General features: G+C 43.4%; 1 protein-coding gene across 5 annotated transcripts; it reads right to left on the bottom strand.

The window, feature by feature from the left end:
• Positions 1-58: 58 nt before the first annotated feature.
• Positions 59-8,732, bottom strand: fitm2 (fat storage-inducing transmembrane protein 2). Of its 5 annotated transcripts, none has more exon segments than NM_001097185.1 (3): positions 59-4,882; positions 4,885-5,493; positions 6,571-6,951. In NM_001097185.1, coding segments are annotated over 2 exon segments (782 nt in total). In that variant the 5' UTR covers positions 6,744-6,951; the 3' UTR covers positions 59-4,882.
• Between the last annotated feature and the right edge of the window lie 346 nt (positions 8,733-9,078).

The following is a 9,078-nucleotide window of genomic DNA, read 5'->3' as shown; positions in this document are numbered from 1 at the left end:
TTTTGGGGAAGAGGATAATTTTTTGTGTATTATTGCATTGATATGTGTGATTTTTTTATTTTTCTTTATTTTTCATTAAATCAAATATTTTTTAATTGAGCTGTTTTTAGAATGTATGTATTTTTGTTAATTACCCCCCCCCCCCTTACGATGCCTTTGGAACAGTCTCCTGTTATCAAAATGATTGTGACCATTTGTCTGATATGGAAACAATTCTCTCTTTTTATTCATTTATTTGTTCGTCCGCACACACTCATAATTTCACAGGGTTCAACACTTTCTTGTGCCTTTTTGTATGTCAGAAACAAACGAAAAAAATGATGAAGCTCTGAGCCAAGAAAGTATTACAGATCTTCAATAAAACTTTGGTGAGAAACCATTATGTATAGGTATTTCAAGTTATTCTAAAACTAATGTTTATATCAGGGTTCCTCCGACTGAGGCCCCAGTGCCCCCAAAGTGATTACCAAAGGCATTCGGTCATTTAACTGATCCACAAACAAGGAATGTTTTTTAACTGACATATGTATCTCATATATTCTAGAACAGGGGTGGCCAGACTCGGTCCAGTCGCGATTGACCGGACCGACGCGGAATGCGGAAGTGTGGAGTGCATGCGTATGTATGCGACACAGCATACGTACGCATTCACGGAGCACTTCCGCGTCCCCGGCTTGATCCCGGTCCACCAGGAATCCTCGGGGGATCGACTGGTGGACCGCGTTCGACGTATTGCCCACCCCTGTTCTAGAAGAACCAAATATCTGTATTTCCTAAAGGAGAAGGAAAGTCATTTTGGCATGTTACTGCCAATAGATTCACCACATTAGTACCACCTAGAACGCTATATTTATTCAGCAGAAAGCTTTACCATACCTGAGTAAAGAGCCCTAGAAGCTCCCTCCGTTTGTTTAAGACAACAACTGCCATTTTAGCTTGGTCTTCCTAGCTTCCTGCTGTAGCTCTAGCCATTGTAGCTCAGATTACACATTCCTAAGGGAGGGGGGAGTGAGTTTTATGAGCAGGAGAAGGGAGAGAGGAGAGAACTGCGCAGACTCCTGGAATGAAGGATTTTTCTGAGAGATATAGAAAGAGTCAGATACCCTAAGAACATGTTTACAAAAAAGGAGACAAGAAATCCTGTGTTTCTTTTGATACAGCAAGGAAGGCCTGTGGATGTGGCATAGGGTTGTTTAATTGCAATCAATCTGCAATCAGGTCTGTGGCAGACCATAAATCAAACACATGGGTGGAAAATTGTTTTGGCTTCAGAAATCCTGAGACTGCAAGTATTATTGAGTGATTAAAAATCATAAAAACAAGGTACTTATAAGTGGCTACACAGCTATTATGGCAGGGGTCAAACACGTGGCCCTACAGCCAGTGAAAACTCCAAGGGCAACCCAATGCATATCAGTCAGGGCAGGGTTGCCAAAGACACACAAATACACCAGATATCAGAGTGCATACGCACAAAGGCACGTGTCGGCCACCCTATTTCCTTGCTCCTAGCATGCACTGGGCTTGCTTCCCCCCTTTATATACAACTGAAGGGCTTGGGATGTTCTGTTCATGATAACAACTCTGTGCAAAAGTCTATATTGTACTTGGTGATGTTCTTTGTTACTAGGGCTAGAGAACCTAAAAACTAGCCTTGGGGCTTGAGCAACCATAAAGGAAATCCCGAGTGAGTTTTCTAATCCACACTGGGTTTTGGTCCCCAATACTCTGGCAACTGGCAACAGGATTTTGTAAAAAGTCAACTCTTTTATGATTGCTCAAGCTCAATCATAAATAGGCACTTAGATATATGTATTGTATATTCATATGTAATGTCATTTCAGAAATGTCTGTGGCACAGGTATGTGCAGCTGCCATGAAGTGTCAGTTTGGCAGGCTAGAGAAGGGTTTGTGCCTATTCCATTCCTGCCCCCTGGCCCCCAGTATGTTTGCAATACAATGATGCCCTCTGAAGGCAAATAAAAGGGTTGGTAACACCCTGAAATATCCCCTACACATTTATGCATAATGTACACATTCACATTCTCTTTGTAGGGCTTGCTGGCCCCATTCAAATGGGTTGTTCACCTTTGAGTTAACTTTAATATGATGTAGAGCGTAATATTCTGAGACAATTTGCAATTGGGCTTTGTTTATTTATTATTTGTTTTTTTGTAATGATTTCCCTTTTTGTTCAGCGGCTCTCCAGTGTGGGATTGGTTGCTAGGGTCACAAACCCAGTTTTTCTACCAGCCAGCACTATATTCTCCCATCTCCCAATCAGAGGAGAAGCATCAATAATGCCTGACAGTGCTGGCTTGACTGTTATCCCTACTCATCTCTCTATGCTATACAGCAGGAAGATGGCTGACTTAGTACTAGGAGGGTCCTTATTGTACAATCCTCTCGCCTGTGTAATTAAGTTTGTCCCGCCTACCTCTGCAACAAAACGATAATGAACTCATCCATATCTTGTTATCCAATAAGACAAAAATAATTAATTGAGCACAATTTATAAACTCTTTAATGTATGACTTGTACAAACCAATCCAGGCACAGAATTTCCGAACAGCTGTATTATCTATGCTTCTATAAAGCAGACGTCTCCATATAAGTTAATGGCCAATGAGCAATAGGAATTATAACCTTACAGAATACTGAATAAACCAATGTATTCCTTAATGGTGACATACTCCGATGCTCCCTGGTAACACTGTAGCGTTTAGCACCAAACTACTTATATTATGGCAGCTCCGGGACATCCAACCTTTTTGTCACTTATCTACAAATACAGGCTGTTGATTAAAATAAATAATCAGGTTAATTTATATTAAATTATCTATACAAAAGGAGCACAGACCAATGATGTTATTAAAACAATCTTTCAGTTTGGTCCATCTCCGTGAGGTGTTGAGCCAGATCTGATGGTCATTTGGCTCCTAGGCCAAAAATCTCAGAACAGTGGCCTATGCAGCCCTACATAATCTCGCATCTTTGGACTGACAGGGATTTCCATCAGCCTAAGAATAATCACCCTGCACAAACCATAGCTCCGGTAGTCCGGCTGGTTAGAATAGTAAAAGTTTAAGATGATAGGTGCCCAGTAAGTACAAATATCTGTCCCACCCTCCATTAGGAACACTGTTCCAGCACTTTGCCCAATGACTGTGTGTAATGCCCTTATTTAAGGAGCGGTTATCTTTGGCAATACAAGCTTTGTACAGTTACAACCCCAGTGTCCCATCCTTGAATTCAGCTAACAGGGACAATAGATGATTTTGCTTTGCAACATCAGGGATAAGGAAGGTAACCTACTCACGCTGGTATCTATGAGTGCAGGGAATAGGTTATAACTGGCACACTGGGCCTGGAAACCCAGCCTAAGCAAAGCTGTACAGTGTTTTGCTCCCCGGGTATCTCCAGTCAAAAAAAGCCCTCTCGAACCCTAGTCGATTTTAATGGCAATTGCTTGGGCATACGGGTGCACTCACGGGCATGAGATTGTACATGCAAAGGCTGGCACGGCCTCATATGTAGTGTAATGTGCAGATAGCTATACTGATAAAGGTTATTTGTAGTGTTTATAAAAACAGCAGGTAATGTTCTCCCATGCAGGCACCCTTAGCTTTGAGAGATAAAATAAAAGTAGTGTTTGGGTATAACAGACAATTCTATACATTACACTGGTAAAAGGGTTTTTTATGGGTCCTCCCCAGTAGCAATATGGCTGAAAATCAGGCAGATATCCGTCGGGCAGGTTTCAAAGAAGACCTGCGGGTTCCTTTGATTTCCTCATCTGCCGGTGAACTAGCCGACTGGTGCCTCTGCAAATAAAATTTTCAAAACCTGACCGATAGGGAAATGGCATTCTTGGCTTTTGGGGCTTTCTGGATAATAGGTTTCCAGCTGATAGATCCCATCCTTGTACCAAGTTTTTTTTTCCTTCCACTGTCCTTTATCATAGGCCTAATATTGTCCTGGAGCAGAGAGTGGAATTATGCATTTTTTTTACTTTCTAATAACCGTTATCTGTTAACCCAGCTATAGACTGAGTAGCCTCAAAGTAAAACGGAATCCTGTTCAGGTTCATAAACCCCCGCAATGAAATGTGTGGCTGTAACTACCGTCAGAATGGCTTTAAATCAGAGGATTCCCCTGACAATTGGCAATATAGATTTTTTTTCCGTTTCATGGCCTTGGAAATACTGAAAAAAAGATATTACCCAGGCGTGCCGCTGAAGTGAGCAACACAAATCAAAGCAAGCTGAACAAATAACTGTCACTAAAGGCTGGGCCAACTCGGGCTGATCTGGCCCCTGGACTAATGGTCGCCTATGCCGGCCTATAAACTGTATCAATGCAGTTCACACCCATTGAGATTTTGAAGCCTTCGTGACAGATATCTGGACGATTATTAGCCAGACAGCTATTGGGGAGGCAGCTGGGGAGGGCCCATACATTGGCAGATAAGCTGCCAACTCAGTGTGAAGGGGATGAATCAACAAATTAAAAATGCCTGTGTACGACCAGCTTAACAGTGATTTAAGATTACAACCCTCATGTTGCTGGACTACAGATCCCAGCATACTGTACTCCATCCAAATACAATGGAGAATCTGGATTGAGTAACTCTGACACAGCAGGTATATATTCCCCATTAATCAGAGTGGGCCATTGCTCCTAGTCATTTATAATCCTATGCAGGATAAAACCCTGCACAATGTCAGTTATGTCATGAATCCAAAAAAAAAAAAAAAAGGTTATCTTAAAACTTTATACAAATGGCATAAAATATTGTTCTTCCTCCTTTTGTTCTATAGATAAGGCCAATAATTACAACGGATATTAAAAATAATTTATAGGCTGTAGTACTTGTACCCAAGTTAATTTTTGTAGATCGGTTCCTTGCCACTATGGCTGGCGCTGGCTGGGGGTAACCCAGGGGAAATTGGCTTTAGGTACCACCATCTATACGTTATGTACCATGCCAGGATGCCAAAGGCTGTACCGATAACTTTTTGGAAGATGTTGTGAAAATAAACGGCGGTGCACAAAAACATCCACACCCATATTATAACCAGGATGCTCAGGGCAGCAAACTGGGCATTAATGGCCATTCTGTGCCAGTGTCTCTCAAAGCGAATATTGGGGATAATGGACGTTTCTTCCAAAATGAGCAATATGCAATATGAAAGCAGAAAGCAGTGTCCCGATATATCAAAGCCGTGCCAATATCCGCCGTGAAGCCGGCATTCTCTCCTGTCTTGGTGTTCTTTGGGGTCCGACATGGCCTCGGACTCGTAGCAGCTGCCAGTGATGTCCTCGATGTACAGGAAAAGATTGGTGCAGAGGTACCAGATTAACGTGCTGACCAGCAGGGAGCTCAGCCGTCGCAGAACTTTGGTTGTGCTTCTAGTGAGTTTATAATTAGTTAGTGCAATGAAAGGGAGAAGCAGCCACAATGTCCAACCCCAGGAAAATTTGACAAAATACCTGAAACCAAGAGGAAAAAACAAGTTATTTGTCTTGGTGCTTCTTATATGTACCCCTAGCAAGTACCATTATATGATTTCTCCATGAAAAAAATATTGCTTTGTGCAATTCACATTCCAGTACAGCAGGGATCCCCAACCTTTCCTACTTATGAGCCACAGTCAAATGTAAAAAGACATGGAGAGCAACACAAGCACCATAAAAGTTCATGGGGGAGCCAAATAAGGGCTAAAATTGGCTATTAAGGGCCTTCTATGCACACTATCAGCTTACAGGGGCTTTATTTGGTAGGAAATCTTGTTTTTATTCAACCAAAACTTGCCCCCAAGTCAGGAATTCAAAAATAACTCCCTGGTTTGGGGGCACTGAGAGCAACACCCAAGGGGTTGGGGAGCAACATGCTGCCCCTGAGCCACTGGTTGGGGATCACTGCAGTAGAGGTTCAGCCAGAAAATGTCTCTCCATACACTACAGGGGGGCAGTGATAATTTTGGAGACCCCGTGGGTTGCATTTCCTTTCAGTTGACCAAACCATTTATCAGCAAATCATGTGGCTTCTCTGAACGGAACAAGTTAGCAGTAAGGAAAAAGATTCCTATAGCCACCCTTGAAGTAGAAATTTCTAAAAGCCCCCCCCCCCCACTATTTTGACCAAAGTCTCTCATTTACTGGTAATACTTGTAGACACGGGGACACTGGCAGGTGAATGACACGCACAAAGGAATTAAAAAAATAAAGGAATTAAATAGGTGGCCGTGACCCATTTTTGAGCCTGCTACAGGTTGCACCTTTTTGCCTACCTGAGTCCATACTTTGTAACCCTGCATCTATTGTCCCCTTGGCAGTAGCACTAATGTGCCCATCTAAGCAATGGCAGGTAAGCAACAAGTAAATATTATTTATGTATGTATTTATTATGTAACGCTGCCGGTTTCGTCATCTCTAGAGCCAAGAACTGTGACTAAGGCTTTCAGGCCTAAGGTGGCTACCATTCTCCCATTAGGCCACCTTGATAAAAGCCCCGCCTTCAAACACCAGACCAATCCAGTGCCATCCCTGGTTTCATATGCAACTTACACATTCAGCACATTCCTCTTGTTGTTCCAATAGGAGTCCGGCAGGGGCGACAGTTCCTTTAGCAGTGACCCACCCAGTACTATACAAGCCAACAATACAGGGCAATGGCGGCGAAAGGCCTCATTGAGGAATCTTCTCTGGAACATCTGAGCACAGTTCTCCAGCCGCTCCATGCTGATCATCGGCCTTATGGCAGAACAACTGTTCCCTCTCCCACCTGTCACTGCCGACTGTATAAGCTGAAGGACCTACACCGATCGCGGGAAAGGACACCGAGCAGTCATGTGACTTCACTTCCTCCAGTCATGGGCAGGCATCATGTGTAGCAGCGACTTGACTTTACTGCCCACCCCTCACTTACTTCTCAGGAGTCTAAAATCTGAAATGGAAAAATAACACTGAGTTAAACTGCATCCACCTAGAATTCATGGCATCACAATCTTAAGACATTATGCTGAGATCCCTTAGTAAATAAACCCCCATCAATAGATTCCCAAATTGCTGAGGATCAATAATCTCCAGCTTCTGAACCAATATGTTAAAAATCTGTCAGCATATTTTTTAAATAATGTATAATGCTCAAAATGATGTCTACTTTCCAAAAAGCTCAAGTTGTGTTTGGGTGGAGTTCCCCTTTAAATAAGGGACACCTACGAACCTCAAGCACATCCCTGAAGGATTTATTACAATGTAATCTGGCTTTTATCAAGGGGGGGGGGGGCTGTGCTGCTTCTCGCTATTTTGGTTATGAGGCTATCTGACCCTAGCAACAGGCACCTGTCAGAATGACACAAGGTCAGAAGAGGCAGATAAGCAGTAAATCATTAATAATACAATGAGACACTCTGCTTCCTGTTACAAGACGACCAATTGCAAATAGGCACGCAGAATTTACAAGCTACTAAAACATAATTTACCCTTTATAAATGGTAACTAAGCTGCATGAATCCGTATCAGTGGCACACACTACTATTGGGTTAATGTTATTTATTTGTAGCAGACTTAAGGTCTACCAAATGTCCCATGCCCCGAGTCTTCAGATAATGGATCCTATACCTGTATGGTGGTGCTGCAGGCTACACTTGTTCTCAGTCTGCCAATTCTTTGTCTGTACAGCAGAGCCCCCCGGGACTGCCCAGTAAGAAAACCCACCCTATGTATTTCTATTCTTTTGTTAGATACCCCTACTATGTACTGTGCCCCCAGTCACAACCCCTCTCCCACCCCCCCAAAGAAGCTTAACCCCTTCACTTCCCAGCTGCTACACCCGAAACGGACACCATGCTCTCAACTGCGGTACAGTAACGACTGCCGAGTCACACGTTGGGATCCCTCAAAGGGACTCTCTCCCAAACACAAACAAATGTCACATTCTGATTTCCTTTCCTCACATTAACCCCTTTGCTCCCCTGTAAACACAGCTTGGTGCCACCTACTTACTGTGCCGGCTGCCACGTTAGGGGCGGGGCTTTATAGAATGACCTTCCCTGCAGCCTGTACCATGTGATCGGATGATCCCAATAGTATGACCCCCCCCCCCCCCCCCCCCCCCCGTCAGTCACATATTGTGTTGTCTATGTGCCATGTGCTAAATCTGTCCCGGCATTTTAGCAACTGTATTAGTGGAATATGTTGGCGCTTTATAAATAAATGTTAATAATAATAATAATAATAATAATAAAATGTAATGTAGACTAGCATGGGGATAAAAACAGCACAGACCCATAGAATTAATACAGCAGCTAACTACAACTCCCAGAATGCACTGATAACCTCAGATTAACTGGGCTTAGGGTAGGGTGTGTCCCAGTCAATAGAAAGCAAATCTGTTGCTAAACTACAACTCCCAGAATTCCCTGAGAGCCTTTGGCTGCTGGTTGGACAGCTTTGCCTATAAGCTGACACGTGTATCCGTTGCTGCCCACCAATTGCACAAGTCTATTGCCCTCGGCCGACAGGGTCCAATATTTAACCCTTCACTTGACATTGAGTAGAGGAAGGTCTGCCCTTTACCTACTCCCTGCTGGTTCCAGAAGCTCAGCTCTAGCAGATACGTTCCAGGGTGGGGATTTTGAAAAAGGCCAGGGTGTACCGTCCTCCTCTTCTGATTGGACGAAGATACCATGTGAGCCGCCAGGCAAGGTTGTGTGTGCGAGTCCCTGCTTCTCACACAAGCTTTAGCTGCAAGCCAGGGTTTACCGTTTACTCTTCTGATTGGACGAAGATACCATGTGAGCCGCCAGACAAGGTTGTGTGTGCGAGTCCCTGCCTCTCACACAAGCTTAGCTGCAAGTGTAGTGATTAGCAAGTTAAAGGGCCAGTAATCAAACAAACACTATATCCAAGAGTTACAGACACAAGACATTTATTCCAGACGTGTCAAACAAATCCTAATAATGCTGCATGGCTGCTAGGCACTCAGTGCAGTCAGCAGCATAATTACACTGCTAAATAGCAATGTAAGAGATGGCAGCTTTATGTGTTAAACATCAGATATCTGAATGTGGA

This window comes from Xenopus tropicalis, chromosome 10 (assembly GCF_000004195.4).
Source record: "Xenopus tropicalis strain Nigerian chromosome 10, UCB_Xtro_10.0, whole genome shotgun sequence".
Taxonomy (NCBI): Eukaryota; Metazoa; Chordata; class Amphibia; order Anura; family Pipidae; genus Xenopus; species Xenopus tropicalis.
Note: the sequence above shows the minus strand (reverse complement) of the source record. Positions and strands in the feature narration are given on the sequence as shown.

Bases quoted from the DNA above. Each gene is read 5' to 3' on its own strand.
- fitm2 (XM_012971481.3), bottom strand. From the start codon at position 6,752: ATGATCAGCATGGAGCGGCTGGAGAACTGTGCTCAGATGTTCCAGAGA. The intron at 5,494-6,570 runs GTAAGTTGCATA...TCTTGGTTTCAG, and splicing joins AAGAGGAATGTGCTGAATGT to GTATTTTGTCAAATTTTCCT.